Here is a 17,997-nt window from a genome sequence, read left to right as displayed (position 1 = left end):
CCATGGCCTCGTAGCTGTCCGTCGTCGTCCGGAGGACGACGTGTGCGAACGCACTGGGACTTAGTGGTTCGAATTTCAGGATTCAGGATTCAGTATGGAGTGCGAAGTATGCTTATGCTCCGTATCCGCCACCGCTTTCACTTCTCGATGTAGTCCACCCCCCAACATCTCGCAGTTTCATGGCTATAGACCCGAGTGCCCGAGCCTTCTACAGCAGCACCTTAGGCCCGGGCATCGCCTTGAGACCTCAGGGCCGTAGGCACCAGCCTCCACAGACAAGCCACCACCACAAGTCCTGAGCCCCCGGTCTCATGCCGTAGTCCCTTTATGGAGGGCCTCGCCGTACAGAGCATCCTCACTTTCGGCCGGTGCGTCGATTCTGTTGTTGAAGTCCTCTTTTCTATCTTGGAAAAAGAACGATACTTGTGGTGTCGTGGAAAGACGTGTTAGTGCGCAGATCTTTCGAAAACCATAAACCAACCAATGTTTGGGGGACCAGCACGTACAGACAAGACCTCCAGCGGCAACGGCTGCCGCAACGATCCAGACGGTTCGAAAGGCAACAATGTAGCCTTGTTTCATGCCTTTGACGCCTGCAGCTAGTATCGCAGGCGTTACTCCGGGGACACCCATCAATGCTTCCTCGTCGTGGGCTGCCAAGGCTTGGAGCAAGAGTGGCAGCGATGTCAAGGGTAGTCCTAGGGGGAGAGTGGCCTCGGCAACCTTGGGAGCGAGATTGGACTGCAATTTAGAGCTGAAGGTGGCGCCGACTGGGCCATGGAAAACGTGTCAGCAAAGCACATCGATTTTGACGACTGGAAAATTCAAAACGTCCTCACTCACAGGCGGCCGTCCCAGTGGTGACTCCCACGGCTCGAGCCGCCACCAGCAAACCACTCGTGACCGAGCTATCAGTATCGTAGGGTCAGTCAATGTTGTGCTGATGCTGGCTGACCTCGGAATACTCTATCAGGTTTGCAGAGTTCCCGACAGAACAGAACTTACATGAGGTCAGGAGGAGTGCTGAATTGGGCCACAGCAACAAGTGCACAAAGTGCGAGCCCGATTGGTACACCGGCCAGGATAGGGACACCCCAGGCTGCGTTGGAGTCGTCCTCGTCCAAAGCCGCCATGCCTGCGTTGTATGCGGTGAGGAAGAGATACGCCGCCACAATGACTATACGCAGCCGTCTGTATCGGTAACAATACAGGGCAGCAGCAAATGAGGCCACCCCGTAGACGATTTGCAGGACTGTAACACTGAACAGAAATGTGTCAGCTCGTGCGACAGGCGTGAGTGAGAAAAGTGAGCAACTCACTTGGTCGCCATAAGAAGCGGAGTTCTTCCGTAAACTGACTCGAGCATGAAGGGCAAATAGATGTTGGTAGGCTGTACAAGGGAGACAAGTTTAGCTTTCCTGAAAGCAATGCTTTCACGCAGAAGAGACCTTACGGTGAAGACTGTGAGCATTAGTGTTGGAAACCAGACGCGGGTCTGTCTTAGATATTGTACTCACTGAATCCTTCCAAGAAAATGCACGCGAGTGCAAGACCAAAATTCCGGCCACATCTGTCCACTGTCAGTACGGATTGCCTGGTCATGACTCATCTGCAGTCAAGAACATCGAGAGGCGAACTGACGAGAAGAGTTGATAATTGGCGATACCCTCGACAGTGCCCTTCCACTCATACAACGCGAAAGCCCCGAGCAGCGGCACCGAGACACATATTGGAGCGAGGACCTGGGCGCTATCCCAAGTATCTAAACATCGTCAACCGCCATTAGTCAGGTTTCGTTGTCGAAATTCCTCTCATCCCTGCAAACGACTTACAAGGATTTCGTGCCTGGGACAGACCGAGGCAGAAAAGAATCAAGCCGGCGGTCAGAAGAAGGCCCCCAATCCAGTCCAACTAATATCAACACATCATATCGTGTCAGAGTTCAGAGCCGTCAGAGAATCGTTCGAAAACTCTACTTACCTTCTCAAGTTTCTGCCTCGACGTGAGACTTTTCTGCAACTCACGAGGCGGAGGTCGGTAGCAGAAGAGCGTAATGACCACCGCAACGGCGTACAATGCTGCCTGACGCGCTTTCGTTAGTTACATCTCTCTCTCACTTCCACACCGTACTCAGCTCGACACAGTCACGTACATCGAGATACCAAAGCTAGAAATCATGTCAGCAAGAGGTTGTCGGACACATCGTGGGGTCATTGAGCAGGCCATTTCCGGTCGGTCGCCGACACTTACAATTCTGAAGCCGCTCGGACCATGATTGGTGACCAACGATGCGGCCGCATAGATCCCAACAATTCCTCCCAACGCACTGGCCTAGCGGATATGAGGATCAGCTTCATGGTGACACTTCGCAGAGGCATCCAGACTCGGAGCCGAGCCAAACATACCGAGTTCACCACAGCCTGACCGGTCATCCGTTGACGATGGGGTAAAACTTCTGATACAATAGCAAAAGTAAGGGACTATAGAGTGTTAGACAAACTGAAAATATCGGCCTAGGCTGAGGCACTGACGATGCAGCTAAAGGACAAGCCAATAAACGATTGTCCCAGGATAGCCACACCAATCTACAGAGACAAACAGTCAGCCTTTGAAAAACAGAAAGAAAACCAACGATTGGTGACCTTGGCTGAGGACTCACCGACTCGCATCGAGACGTGATTAAACTGCCGACGAATCCCATCGAGGTCAAGACGATAAGCAGCCAACGTCTTCCCCAGTAGTCGGCTGCCTGAGCAACCGGGGCACTGAGGACAGCCATGGGTAGAGAAATGGCACCGACGATCCAATTACTCTTGTCGGTACCACCCACCACCGCTGTGAGAACTTGACCAAACTTGGCGAGAAGTCAGCGGGGAGTTCTTCTGTCCGGCGCATGTCCCGGGAAGTAGCTCGGGGAGCAGGACTCACCGCTCCAGCTGTGACCAAGCATGTGACTGAAGTGAGGTTTACGATAAACATGGCCTGAGAGGTGTGAGTCCTTTGAGAACGACATATCATGCCTGGCTAGAGGAGCAGGCCGCTTACGAATATGACGAGATAAGTTTTGGCATGTACGTGGGCTTCGGGAGACTCCTGCTCTACTGGCGGAGCTATGCTGTGTTCTTCCACATCATGATGCTTGTCGTCCTCCATCTTTCCTGGTGGTGTCTGAAGGATCCTAAAGGGGTAGTGAAACGCTGCTTGTGTGTGTCTCAAGTGATGATGGTCGGAACAGGTGGGAGGACCAAATCATACGAACTCTTCCAGGAACATGTCGTCCTTTTGAAAGGTTCCAGGTTCTTGTGGACTTCATCCATGTGCACACTAACCCCGGAAAGTTGGTGAATGTCCCCCGTACTATCCCACGCGCCCGGGGCACTTTTCGTGCTCGAAACGAGCTGATGATGTTCGGCTCCGGTTTCTTCGAGTGAGGCTGATGGAACTTTGCCGATTGGTTTTCAGCTTCCGGCCCCTGACCCTTAAAGCGATGCTCGCCAAGGATGCTCGGCCCATGCGAAGAGATCGGGGTCTCAATTGAGCATCTCAAGCGACATCGTGTCTCAAAAATTTCTCCAAACTGCAATTAGTTATGAACTACATCAATTATTAATGTCACGAACAGACGGAACAGAGAGCAGACGACACCCCAAACCTCACGCCAAGCGTAACTTACCAAGCACGCACTGCCTAGAGAACTCAGGGGAACCGCACATTTACTGCGGGCTTCCCGCAGAAGGAACTTCCTTTCCTTTTGCTTTGAGTTCTGTAACTAGAGCACCTAGATAGGAAGACCTATTCTCATTGTGTTATCACTGTGCCTATGCCACAGGCCGCTCCTAACAAAGGGTCAGAACTTAGAAGAAACTTGAAAGTGAGAAGATAATGACTCGCGAGCATCTGGGTCTTAAAAGCGGCACCGTCTGCGTGAGCGTGCCGAGATTTCGGAGCAGTTCGATCATTGCTTGTGCTGCCAAGCGCCCTTGTCTGGTACTTCCATACCAACAAACAGCCGAGAACCGACCCGAGTACGATGGCACGTAAATGGCAAGTAAGATGACAGCCACCTACTCAGCCACCGGCTACGATGACGTGACTAAGCGATCTTGCCGCCTCAATGCCTCCAAGGAACTCTGCACGTGATATTGAGGAGTCATGTATTGCTCCCACCGCCCTAGGAACCTGGCACTTGTCCCCAGCGGCCCAGCTGCCATTCAGCTAAGCTAGAGGCACAGCGCACCAGATGTTGCTGTTGCTTCAAGCCTCGTCCACCGTAGCTTGGGCGTGAAGTCGACATTCCCGACCTGAACAACAATGTTGCCAACGCCCAGCATTCTTCATTTTTCCCCCTTGCTCTCTCAACCATCTTTCTAGTATTGTGCAGCCTCAGCCCTACTTTCACTTCTTTCACAATTGCTCGATGTGCTGATACAGCCATACCGATGTCTCGTGCTGGACCATTCCCTGCCTGATCATGGCATGTTGAGGCTCGGTGTTTACCCTCAGCGGCTCTCCTCTCCTTTCCTGTCCTCGCAGAGTCTTTCTCTAATCTGGACAGACCTTCGCACGATTGCTCAATGTTGTCCTGCAGCGCCGCCGCATCGGCCTCATTATGGTCCGGAATTAACTGCCCCACGAAATCCCAGCCCAATTCTACCTGCAGTCGCTACGCCTGCGCCTTACGACTCCCCTCATGATGTCCAGCCGCACCGTTTAAGACTACCACATTGGCTGGATATGCGCGCTGAACATCGAATTGACCGCCGCCATGGCCATGCTGGACGAAGAACATGAAATGATAGCAGGACAGGACCCACAGACCACAACAGTTATATGTTAGGTCGCATTCACCAGCACAATGTGGTGATTGCGTGTATGCCAGAGGGGGTGGATGGGTCGGTCCCTGCGGTTACTGTGGCCAAGGACATGGCGAGGACGTTCCCTGCGCTCCGAGTCGGGTTGATGGTGGGCATTGGTGGTGGGATTCCCGATCTCTCCAAGGGTATCGACATTCGCTTGGGGGACATTGTGGTGAGCAAACAAGAGAAAACTTGGCGAGGGGTGGTGCAAGATGACAAGGGCAAAGCCGAAGACGGAGGAAATTCGTGGTCAAAGGGCAGCTCAATCAACCGCCTGCTCTCCTATTGCACGCGACAATTCCTGTCCGTACGTGGCGAGTTTTGGCCCTTCTTGCCTGCACCGCATTATGCTGAAAGACCGGCACCTGCCTAGGCGCCCCACGGCTGAATGGTTCGATGCCTTCAGAATATAGCTGTTTATGCAGCTCCCTGCCACAATCATTCCTATCACTGAATTTTTGGCAGAGCCATAACGGTGGCGGTCACCTAAATGCCCTTCGCTTTAGATTGGTGAAAGTCACCGAGCCTGACCTACTAACTACCTTTCTCTGCTACTCAGCTGTTGGAACCTAGCTCGGATTTGCGACTACTAAAAAAGCGTTCTGAGCCACAAGGTCGTGGCAGATTCACGAAGCCGTTTACTCTTCCGCCCGCGTTGCCATTCCTTCAATCTCGAACATTGCCTCGGCCGCAGCTGCAATGCCTCCTAAGACCTGCGAACGTCCCGACCGCCCCAACGCGCTTAAACTTCATATTGCCCTTGGCTCGAATCCGATTAATACGAAGTCGGCTCAGCGAAAGAGGAAGAAATGAGGCAGCCAAATAAACGATCTGGCAACGCAAAGTTTGAGTGACATCCAAGTGACATCCTTAGCGAACACAAATAAGGCCCACGATGATCGATAGATGTGCCCCTACTCGACACCGTGCACCAGCGATAACATCCTATATTCTCCATTCAACCGTTCACCCTTTTCGTTGCTCTCTTCCACTTTCATTCCTGTTTTATGCGGTGACGGGTTGACGGCCACCGAAGAAGGACCCGACTCTGGAGTCCCTCAGAGATGTCAACAACAGTTCGGACTTGAATACACTTTTCAATCAGTTGTACACACAGCCTCGCCCGTTCCCCTTTACGAGACGATACGGGTAGCGAAACGGTGGAGCTACACTCTTCAGTAGTGAACAAAATCACCCTACCGGCAGCACGGAGCTATTGGAAATTGGAACAAGCCACAGAAGATAAGACCGAGGGCAAAGCGGCTCTCATAAGAGAAGGAAGATTACCGTGCTACGAATATTCCCCGCATCCTTCACGAGTACACAAACCCAAAACAACCCCTATGGACGCCAGGAAGGTGTACGGGAAGGGAAGCGAGATCAACAAGAAGGCATCGATAGCTTGAAAGGTAGGAAAGATGAAAGGAAGGTAACGGTGGTGACGAAGGAAGCAAGAAGAGCGAGGGGATGCAAATGAACACGAAACGGACTATCTTAGGCGATGCTTAGTCGACTATGAGAGAGTCATCTAAAATATAGTAGATCTACCTTGTGGCAATATTGCATCGTATATAAATACCAGCGCCCCTAAGACCCTCCCTATCAAAGTTATTAAATATAACATAAAGACATCGTTGCTACCAGGATCTCTTTGCCCCTTGCTCCACCAGCAGCTTGACCACCGCCACGTGCCTGTTCGCGGCTGCCAACAAGAGCGGCGTTCGGCCGTAGCCTTCCTTCGACTCGACGTCGACCTTGCCCGTCGCGAGCAGCAGCTTGACCACCGCCTCGTACCCGTTTGCGGCTGCCTATACGAGCGGCGTCCGGCCGTACTTACCCTTCGAGTTAACGTCGACCTTACCCGTCGCGAGCAGCTGCTTGACCACCGCCTCGTGTCCCATCTCGGCTGCCTATGAGAGCGGCGTCCGGTCGTTCTTATCCTTCGAGTCTATGTCAACCTTACCCCTCGCGAGCAGCTTTGACCACCGCCTCGTCCCCCCTCTCGGCTGCCAACGAGAGCGGCGTCCGGCCGTAGTTCTTATCCTTCGAGTTAACGTCGACCTTACCCGTCGCTAGCAGCTGCTTAACCACCGCCTTATGTCCCTCTCCTCCTGCCTATAATAGTGGTGTCCGACTAGACTCGTCCTTAGGCTCCAGCCCAACGCCTTTCTCCATTAACTGCTATATGAAGTGTATATATCCGTCTCTCGCAGCGTACGATAGCTCTTTCCTACCGTAACTACGGAAATCCAGAGGAGAAGGGTTCCACAGTGGATATTCATTGATTTGCTCTTACGCCCCCTAAGGTTCAGTATAACTCTACGGATTAGTAGTTGCGGCTGCCTAAAGGCCTTTATTCTCTAGGGAATGGAAAGACGGGATCTCAAACCCTTCGTCCCTTAGGTAGTGACTATATAAAGCCGCTGTAATTAGTTGGTGATATAGGTGCTTTAGACATTCCAAGAGATAAGCGACTTGTCTAATATCTAGCAGCCAAAACAGAATTAGCGCTAACCTACTAATATAGTAAACTACTCTAGTTTGCAATAGCTTTATTAATCGGTTTTAAGCACACCTTTGGACCCTATATTAAGTGATTTCTTCTATTAGTTTTATTGTTTCCGAGTATAGTCCTATCTTCTTCTAGTAAGACTCTCCCGTAGGATCTAGCTAGTTAATAAGTATACCGGCGACTGCTACCTCCGGAGGCCTAAATATAATATAAATTCCTCTTAGCGATTCTAGCGTTAATTATAAGCTATAGACTAGATCCCCCTACTATAAGGTTGTATTGCTATAGAGGATTCCGTTCGTAGAATCTTAAAGTCGAACTTTAAAAGGTAGAGAATAGGACGGATAAAATATAGATCGAATTCTCTCTTCCCGAAGAGCTTCTTAGACTATAATCCCTATATACTTAAAAATAGTATAAAGCCGGTTATCTTTGCCGCGCATCGACTAGCTATCTTAGTAACTTTAATTATATACTAATAAGCTAAGTAGATCCTACTTAGTTAGTTAGAGGTAACTTTATAACTAACTTATAGCTTTATATAGCTATTAATATCCTAATATTAGTAGTAGAACTCTCTTAGTAGGTAATATAGATAGGATTCGAAAGTATATATTAGCTATAGACTTACTATATATAAGGGTTTAGCTAGGAATTTAGAGTAATTCGTCTAACTACCGTATAGCGACGATTCTAAAGCTTAGGCTACGTAACGGATTGGGCTAAACCTAGTTGAAAACCCGGAACCCAATCTAATAGGGTTAAATTAATTAGGTTTCTAAAATAGCTAAAAACCTAACGGGTTTTTTAATCGGGTTAAAAAAAAAGAGGATAGGGTTTAAAACCTAATAGGGCTGCCAAGAGTTACTAAAAATAGACTATTTTTAAGAAAAATAGAAATAATTACTATAAATAGTATATTTTTTACTAAAAATAGTAATAATCTAAGTAATAATCTCTATTTTTAGTAATTTAGGCTACTAAGACTAAACCTAATAGGGGTATAAACCCTATTAAGTTTTTAGTTAATCGGGTTTTTATAAGGACTAAAAATCCTATAGGGCTTTTTACTCGAGTTATAAAAGGTCTACGAGTTGTCTAACCTAACCCGTTGCGTAGCCTACTAAAGCTAAGGAGAGAAAAGAAAAGAGAAAATCTATCTACTATACGAATAAAGGAAATACTCCCTACCCTCTCCTATAGTAGGTTAGTATAGTTTCCTAGGAGATAATCGATAGGGAGGAGTTACGTAGCTTCGGCTATATAGTTATATAGCCTAAAGGTATACTATAAGTAATCGCTCTAGGGCGTACTCTAGAACTTTATACGAATTTAATTCGTAATATTACTCTTCTCCTTTCTCCGTACGACGCTAAGAAGCCGCTACTTTTAATAGGAACTAGTCGAACGCCGAATAGCGTATAAAGTAAAATCTTTATTCCTACTTACTTTTATTCTACTTTTTCTTCTCTTATATTAATTATCGAGGAAGTTTTTATAAGTACTTATTTCTACTCCTATTATATATAATTATTAGTCGTTACTAATTCTTAAACGTTTATAGTCGATATAGTAAATAAGTAAGCGAACTAATCTATTTCCTTCTCTTTAATTCGTCCTCTATACTCTAAGCCCTAGGCCTTTCCGTTTAGTCGTACGTACTAATAGGAAAACGAAAAAGTTAAGATAATATAGTATTAGTAGTATAGGATATCGCTACGACTTAGCGTTAGTTAGAATAGTTCGCGCTAACTTAAATCTCTATTTTTCTTATCTTCGAGTAATCGCTAGTACTATACTACTATAATATCTCTTAACGAACGGTCTTAGCTATACTAGAAACTAACGTACCTTTCGTACGAGGAGTAGTTACTCTAGTATAGGTTCGATCGTATCGACTATCGTATATTAATACCTTACTTATTTAGAGCCGAAGTATTCTTTTCGATCCTTATAATCGTTATAAGCGCTTAATACGCCTATTTCTAGAGTATCGATATATCTTAGGATACTTCGATAGTACGTACGATAACTATAAGTAGCCGAATCGCGATACTCGTTATTCGAAGCGCGATAAAGACGACGATAGTAGTATTATAGTACTATCGTCGGATTCGTTCGATAACGATAGCGCTCTCCTCCCTATTCGTAAGGCTCTCCTCCTCCTTCCTCTTCCTTTTCGCTTCGGCGAAGTAGTTATAAAAAGGCCCGCCCCTTAACGATAGATACGTACGATATTTCTTTTATTCTTTTATCCTCGTATAGTACTTATATTAATATTAGTATAATTCTAGTAGATAAGGAATATTCTCTATACCTAACTATAGCTTATACCTTAACGTAGCGATTAGGCTTTATCGTACGATAACTAAATAAGCTAAATATATATAGTATAATTAGATATTTTATTACTCTTATAGTTTCTTCGTACGTACTCTTTCTTTACTTTCGTATAGTAATTAGGGAGCCGATTATCTTACTATCGATTTATATATATCTAAAGCTACGATATTCTAGAGCGATAATTTCGATTCCTAGGTTAGTTCTATATATTTCGTCTATTTTACTAAGTACTACCTTTAAGACCCTCGACCTCTTTATACGAATTTATAGCGAATAATCCTTTTAATCTAGTATTCTTCTTCGTTCTATATAACGATAGAATTCGGCTAAGTATCGTCGATAACTTACGAAGGTAATAGATTCGTAGACGTCGTACGTAGTAGGTTCGAATAGAATACGTTATAAATTCCTTTTAGCGTATTAAGATAATAGCTATACGATTCGATAACTTTAGTTACGATATACTTCGTATTCTTTTAATCGAGCTTCTTACTCTTCCGCGTCGTACGTATATTTCTTAAGTCGAGCTAGACCTTATCGCCTACGCGAAACTCTATTAACTATTATTTTATACGATTTATAATTTCTTCTTACTCTTATTAAGTAACGACTATAGAAGTCTAAGCCTATTCTCTCGCCTTCTAGAGTTTTCGTATAATCTCTTCGCCCTATCGTATTAAGCTATTTCCTTTTTTATCTTCGCGGAGCTTATTTTATAGTTATACGAAGTCGATATTATATTCGTAAGATAGGAAGAAAGAGCTTATACTAGTCGATTAGGCGTTCCTATTATTAATTACTAACTTAGTAATTAGTAGTAATTCTACCTAATTATCTTAAACTTTAATTACGAATATATATATATATATCTCGATTATTTAATTTATTCGTTTCGTAGATTCGTTCGTTTTAGGGTAATATATAGTAGATAATCGGCGTATAATACTTAGTAGTTAATATACTTATTTCTATAGAGCGCTTACGAACTAAGTTTCTTTATTCGATATAATAGCTCTCGGTAAATCGTAGGTCCTATAGAATATATATAGAAATAGAAATACTATATCTTACGACTTAATTATACGTATCGATTTAAGAATAACTTCTTTTTCTAGTCGATTCGTAATTATCGCTAAATTCGTATAGCCTAGACTCTCTAGAAGCTCCGTAATAAAGTCGATAAATATCTCGCTCTATATTCGGTTCGATACGAAGAAAAGTTTTAAGAATTCTTATTTTCTTTTCCTCTAAGCTTTTATTCGTTTATAAGTATCGTAGTTTCGTATAAATTATCGAATATTCTATAGTATATTCGGCTAGAAGAATTATCTTACTATTAAAGAGCTTATTATCTTTCGTCTAAAGTATTCGCTAATTATTAAGTTATAGATTTCTTAAATTAGGAACGTATATAAAGGTTCTAAGTTCGGAATCTATAGTCTTCTTCGAAAGTATACGTTTCCTTAGTTATTAATTATATACTTAGCGATAGATACTTTTATCGTTAGAGAAGATAGAAACTTCGGTACTTCTCGAGTAATTAAATTCTTAATCTATTCGTATATTTTATTCGACTCTACTACCGTAAACTAGTTAGTATTAACTACGTTACTCGCTAGTTAGTCTTCGGTAGAAAGTTTCTCTACTCGTACGAAAGCTACTTAAATCGCTTCTTTCGCGTCGAAGAACTCCGGCTTTAGTAGTCTTATCGTACGATACTATAGCCGATCGTCCTTCTCTTCTTTCGGTATATCTTATTCTCTTCGCGATAGCGCGTCGGCTTATACGTTATCCTTTCCTTTAAGGTAGAAGATCGTAAAGTTATATTATAAGAGGATAAGAGACTATTATATTTATTTCTTTATAAGCTTTTATACGATTATAAAGTACTCTAGATTCTTATAATCTAATTATATCTCGAACTTATCTATACTTCTTAACTTAGCGTTCTATTCTTTAAGATAACGTATAATAGCTAGTATTTTTTTATCGTATATCTCGTAGTTATATTTCGTAGATAAATTCTTTTTTAAAAAGAATACGTAGAGTCGTACGAAATCGTCTTTTCCTACCTAGAATAAGGTACTATTTATATACTATTTAGAAGTATTAACTTCTAGAAATATTTCTTTTATATAGTTAAATAGAGCGAGAATCGAAGTTATTATAAATATCTTCTTTAGTCGTACGAACGCTATATCGACTTCCGAATCTTAATAGAAAGTCGAATTCTTTCGTACGAGTTTTATAATTAATAGGATTATTTCTAAGAAATCCTTAATAAACTTTCGATAGAAGTTTACGAAATTAACGAAACTCTAGATGTCTTTAATAGATTTAGAAGCTTACTATTCTTAAATTACGATAACCTTTACTAGGTCTATTTATATACCTTATTCCGCGTCGATAATAAATCCTAAATACTTTATCGACTTAACTTCGAACTCGTATTTATCGATATCGATCTAAAGTTTTACTTTACGAAGTCGACTTAAGACTTTTCGTACGTAGTTTTAATACTCTCGTTATATTCTCGAAGAATAAATTAAAATATTATCTATATATATCGAGTAGAAAATATTAAGGTAATCTCGTAAGGCCTAGTTAATATACTTCTAGAATATACTAGGCGCGTTAGTAAGTCTAAAAGAAGTAACTAGCTATTCGAAAAGACTATATCTTATATAGAATACTATTATCTACTCGTCTCCTTCTACGATCTAGATTTTATAAAAGGCCGCGATAATATCGAGCTTCGAATACTATTTTACTTATTCGATATTTCGTAGAGTCTCGTAGATTAGTAGTAATAGATATCGATCCTTCTTCGTTAGCTTATTTAATTCTTAATAGTTAATATAGAATTATAATCCTCCTCCTAGCTTTCGTACGAAGAAAACTAAAGCCGCCGCTAACGAGTTACTTACTCTAATAAATTCCTTATCGAGGAGTTTAATAAGTATACGTCGTAGTACTAGAAGTTCGTCTCGAGATATATTATATAGTAGGCCCTACGGAACTTAAGGTTTCTTTTCGTCTTTTAGTTCGAGGTCGATCGCGTAGTCGATTTCCTTTCCTCGTAAAGGAGGTAACTTCTCTACTTTCGTACGACTAAAGACGTCTAAGAATTAGTAGTACTATCGAGGAAGCTTCGTACGCGAATTAGTAGGCGTCTTTACTCTAAGTACTTTTTTAATATTCGCTATTATCGCCGAGAATACCTAGGTCTTCGTATATTTCTTACTTCTCTAAGCTAGTAGATCGAATACTACGACGGAGACCTAGCTATAGTCTAAGGGCGTACGTAGTTTTCGTAGTATATTATAGACCTTTAGATCGGAATAGTATTACGAACTAGGTTACTTAAAAGGTTACTAAGGGAATTAAGGTACCTACTTAAGGAAAGAGGTTAGCCGATAGAGAACGAGGCTAAGTTAGGTAACTAGGCTAGGCTAGATCCCCTAGATTCCTTAGATCTTATAGAATCTCGAGAGATTCGGAAGGAGCTATAAGATCTAGGAGAACTACTAGTATTATATATATACGCTTATTACCCTAGATAGGACTATTATAGTTAACTTCGTTAGTAATCCTATACTTATATTTTAGGATATAGTCCGACGAATAAGTATTTCCTTTATTATCTTAGTTAATACTCTAGTACCTACTCTATTAAGGAACCCTACCTTAGTTAGAACTACTTATAGCTCGGATTATAATACTTTAACTACTACTTAATTAGTATTAAATATTTAACGTAGGATTATCGCGACTTAAATTCCTACTACCTAGCGTACGTCTACTCGTAACCTTAAATAATTCTTTAAAGACTAATATTATTTAAGATAGTAGTTCTAACGAAGATTTAGATATAGATATAGTTAACGTACTAGGACTTACTAATATATCTCGGAATAGTATTAAGATAGAACTATTCTATAGGAATAGGAAGAAGCTAGAATACTTCCTTATATAACTTAAGACTATCTTTAAACTTAATCTAACTAAGTATACTAGGGTAGAGGATAAGGTTATATTCGCGGTAATATACTTTAAAGGAGCGGCGTTCTATTAGTTTAAACTAGTATAGAATAACTACCTCGAGTTCTCTAGCCCTAATAATAAAACTAGGATATACTTTAGGAACTTTATATAGTTCGAAATAATAATTTAATAGATCTATAGTACGATTAATAAGGCTACGATAGTCTTTCGTACTATTTATACCCTTAAATAAATAGGATCTATAGTTAATTATTATTCGGAATTTAAGAAACTAGTAAAGGAACTAAAGTATATAGACGATAATATCTTTAAGAATATATTCTATAATAGATTAAAGAAGGAAGTTAGAAAGGAAATAATAGAGCGCCCGGAAATATATAAAGATATAGTAGATAAAGCTATTAAACTTAATAATTAACTATACGAACTACGTATAGAAGATAATTAAGGAAGAAGCTTAGGAAGACGAGGATATCGAGAATATCGATATTCTTCTCGAGCTAATACGAAACGCCTACGAGACTACGAAAACTCTATAGACCTAGACGCTATAGAACGTTATAATACTCGACGAATAGGCCTAGGTAGAGGCCGGAATATAGAGCGAAAGGTTATAGAAGGTCGAGATCGAGAAAAAGAAAGATAAAGGAAGGAAAACTTATACTATAAATATAGTAAGCTCGAATACTATATACGCGATTATCTAGAAAAGAAGAGCGCTCGAGAACTATATATAATAAATATATAGAGCGGTAGTATAGACGGCTTAATAGCGAAAAAGACCGATACTATTAAAGAGACCTAAAGACCTATCGAGGGTAAGGATAAACTAGTATAGAAGAACTACTAGGAATCGAATAACTCCCGAGGGTTAGATAAGTTAGATACTAAGCTATTAGAAGAGGAATTCTAGTTAAAGTATTAAATTAAGAAGCCTAAAAAATCTAAGCGTAAGACTTAAAAGAAAGAAAAGTTCGACGAACTTTTAAAGGAAGAATAGTAGAGCGAAGTAATATATAATACGAGAAGAAATATCGTAAAATACGCTTAAGAATTATAGTATTTCTATTATAAGGATAACTATTAATTCTATTTAGCTTTAAAGACCGAAAAATAGTAGTTTCTATATAAGGATAGAGGAAGTATAATATTACGAACTAGGTTATAGATAAGGTCGTCGGAATAGGCGCCCTACGTTCTAAGGGATAGTTTAAGGAAGGTTAGCCGATAGAGGACGAGGCTATATTATATAACCGAGGGGTATATTAACGTATTATTATATTAGAATAAAGTACTAATATACTAAAGTAGTACTTTAAATATTATATATATACGCTTCTTTACCTAGATAGAATAGTTCGTAGTTAACTTCGTTAGTAATTCTATACCTATATTTTAGGATATAGTCCGACGAATAAGTATTTCCTTTATTATCTTAGTTAATACTCTAGTACCTACTCTATTAAGGAACTCTACCTTAGTTAGAACTACTTATAGCTCGAATTATAATACTTTAACTACTACTTAATTAGTATTAGATATCTAATATAGGATTATCTCGACTTAGATCTCTACTACCTAGCGTACGTCTACTCGTAGCCTTAAGTAATTCTTTAAAGACTAATATCGTTTAAGATAGTAGTTTCGACGAAGACTTCGACGTAGATATAGTTAACGTACTAGGACTTACTAATATATCTCGAGATAGTATTAAGGTAGAACTATTCTATAGGAATAGGGAGAAGCTAGAATACTTCCTTATATAACTTAAGACTACCTTTAAGCTTAATCTAATTAAGTATACTAGGGTAGAAGATAAGGTTATATTCGTAGTAATATACCTTAAAGGAGTAGCGTTCTATTAGTTTAAACTAGTATAGAACGACTACCTCGAGTCCTTCGACTTCGATAACGAAACTAAGGTATACTTTAAGAACTTTATATAGTTCGAAGTAATAATTAAATAGATTTATAGTACGATTAATAAGGCTATAGTAGCCTCTCGTACTATCTATACCCTTAAATAAATAGAATCTATAGCTAACTATTATTCGGAATTTAAGAAACTAGCGAAGAAACTAGAATATATAGACGATAATATCTTTAAGGATATATTTTATAATAGATTAAGGAAGGAAATTAAGAAGGAAATAATAGAGCGCTCGGAAACCTATAAAGATATAGTAGATAAGGCTATTAAACTTAATAACTAACTATACGAACTACGTATAGAAGATAATTAAGAAAGAAGCTTAGGAAAGCGAGGGTATCGAGAGTATCGATATTCTTTTCGAGCTAATACGAAACGCCTACGAAACTACGGAAACTCTATAGACCTAAACGCTATAGAACGTTATAATACCCGACGAATAGACCTAGATAGAGGCCGAAATATAGGGCGAAAGGTTATAGAAGGACGAGATCGAGAGAAGGAAAGATAAAGAAAGGAAAACCTATACTACGAATATAGTAAGTTCGAATACTATATACGCGAATATCTAGAAAAGAAAAGCGCTCGAGAACTATATATAATAAATATATAGAGCGATAGTATAGACGGCTTAATAGCGAAAAAGGCCGATACTATTAAAAAAACTTAAAGATCTATTAAGGGTAAGGATAAAATAGTATAGAAGAACTACTAAGAATCGAATAACTTTCGAGAGTTAGATAAGTTAAATACTAAATAATTAGAAGAAGAGTTCTAGTTAAGATATTAGACTAAGAAGCTTAAAGAACCTAAACGTAAGACTTAAAGAAAAGAAAAGTTCGACGAACTTCTAAAGGAAGAATAGTAGAGCGAAGTAATATATAATACGAAGAGAAATATCGTAAGATATACTTAAGAATTATAGTATTTCTACTACGAGAACGACTACTAACTCTACTTAGCTTTAAAGACCGAAAAATAGTAGTTTCTATATAAAGAGGAAAGAAGTATAAAGCCTCGGAAATAGAAATAGAAGGTCTAGAAAACTCTAGCTATAATAATAGTCGATTTCGAAAAAGAAATAATACTTATAAATATAGATAATTATACGATAATTAGAACGAAGTTCTAGAAGATAGTTAATAAAGTTATAGTATTAGATAGAAGAATAACGTAGAAAACGTTTAGGACGGCGTTAATCTATAAGTACCGAGCCTAAGGATATTAATAATATAGATATACCTATACGTATATAGAAGATAGGGAACTATATTAACTAAAAATTTAGCGAGAAGAAGACGAATAGATACCGATAAACGAGATATTACGATAATATAAGAACTCTATAGAATTCTATATATATTTCTAGAATAGAAGGGAAGGGGAAATTCTATATCGTTATAACCTAGGCGCTACTCCTAGAAGAAAATAAAAATATATATAGATCTAGAAATATAACGACTAGAAATACTCTCTATAAGCTAAATATACGTACGATACGTATAACGGAAAAGCTTACTTTACGACCTTTAAAGGACTAGGTAAAGGAATAACCTATATAAAAGGATAGCTAGTTTAGCTTAAGTAAGAACTATTTAGTTTTAGGATAGTAACGCTACTACCGCCTTATTATAATATATCTATAATAGAAAAAGGACTCGCGGATAAGATTATACTAAATAAGTTCGACCTAGTAATTATCCGAATCTACTACTAGATAGTAAGGCTAGCGGAAAACCCCGGGATATAGTATAATTCCCTAGGATAATCGAAGAAAGAAAGAATCTATATAATAATCTATAAATATACCTAGAATAAATATAAGGATAAAGAAAATAGCTATATATATAATTACGTAGACTACGTATTTTCTTTCCTATTTAGAGAAGGAGAAGACGATAATTAATTAGAAGAATTACGATAGTAGTTAAATAAATATAAAAAAATAAGACTACGAAGGATAATATATACTTACCTCGACGACGTAGTACTAATAGAAGAAAAGAATAAGGTAATAGTATCGAAGTATTATCTTATAGTATTTATTACTAACTACTACTAGGTAAGTATTAAAGACGGTATTAAAAAATTAATATTCTATCCTAGTAGACTAAGATAGTTAACTCGAAGGCCGATTAGTTTAAACGAATACTACGACCTAGAATACCTAGCGGTAGCTTCTTACTACTTATATAATATAGTAGGGGGCTAAGTAGTACGATATAACCTACTAGTATAAATAATTAGAAGGATATAAGTACGATTAGTATACCTAGATAATAAAGAAGAAGAATAGGAAGAAGTAAACGCTAAAGAATTAGATAAAGACTCCGAAATATCGTTAGAAGAAG

At 39.9% G+C, this 17,997-nt stretch overlaps 2 protein-coding genes across 2 annotated transcripts; one reads left to right on the top strand and one right to left on the bottom strand.

Annotated features, from left to right (window-relative positions):
• Positions 1 to 309: 309 nt before the first annotated feature.
• Positions 310 to 3,153, bottom strand: A1O9_03592 (uncharacterized protein; the record flags this gene model as incomplete). Its single annotated transcript, XM_013409156.1, has 16 exons — positions 310 to 422; positions 507 to 770; positions 844 to 908; positions 1,006 to 1,260; positions 1,320 to 1,461; positions 1,518 to 1,570; positions 1,642 to 1,762; positions 1,833 to 1,911; positions 1,981 to 2,082; positions 2,153 to 2,167; positions 2,251 to 2,331; positions 2,406 to 2,480; positions 2,532 to 2,585; positions 2,660 to 2,854; positions 2,929 to 2,982; positions 3,046 to 3,153. The coding sequence occupies 16 exons, from the start codon at positions 3,151 to 3,153 to the stop codon at positions 310 to 312; spliced, it is 1,776 nt and encodes a 591-aa protein (XP_013264610.1).
• Positions 3,154 to 4,717: 1,564 nt separating this feature from the next.
• Positions 4,718 to 5,118, top strand: A1O9_03591 (uncharacterized protein; the record flags this gene model as incomplete). Its single annotated transcript, XM_013409155.1, has 1 exon — positions 4,718 to 5,118. A coding segment is annotated over exon 1 (288 nt), but the record flags the coding sequence as incomplete, so codon positions are not given.
• Positions 5,119 to 17,997: the final 12,879 nt, after the last annotated feature.

The sequence above is a fragment of the Exophiala aquamarina genome, assembly GCF_000709125.1.
Source record: "Exophiala aquamarina CBS 119918 chromosome Unknown aczIA-supercont1.2, whole genome shotgun sequence".
Lineage (NCBI taxonomy): Eukaryota > Fungi > Ascomycota > Eurotiomycetes > Chaetothyriales > Herpotrichiellaceae > Exophiala > Exophiala aquamarina.
This window is presented reverse-complemented; position numbering and strand designations above follow the sequence as displayed.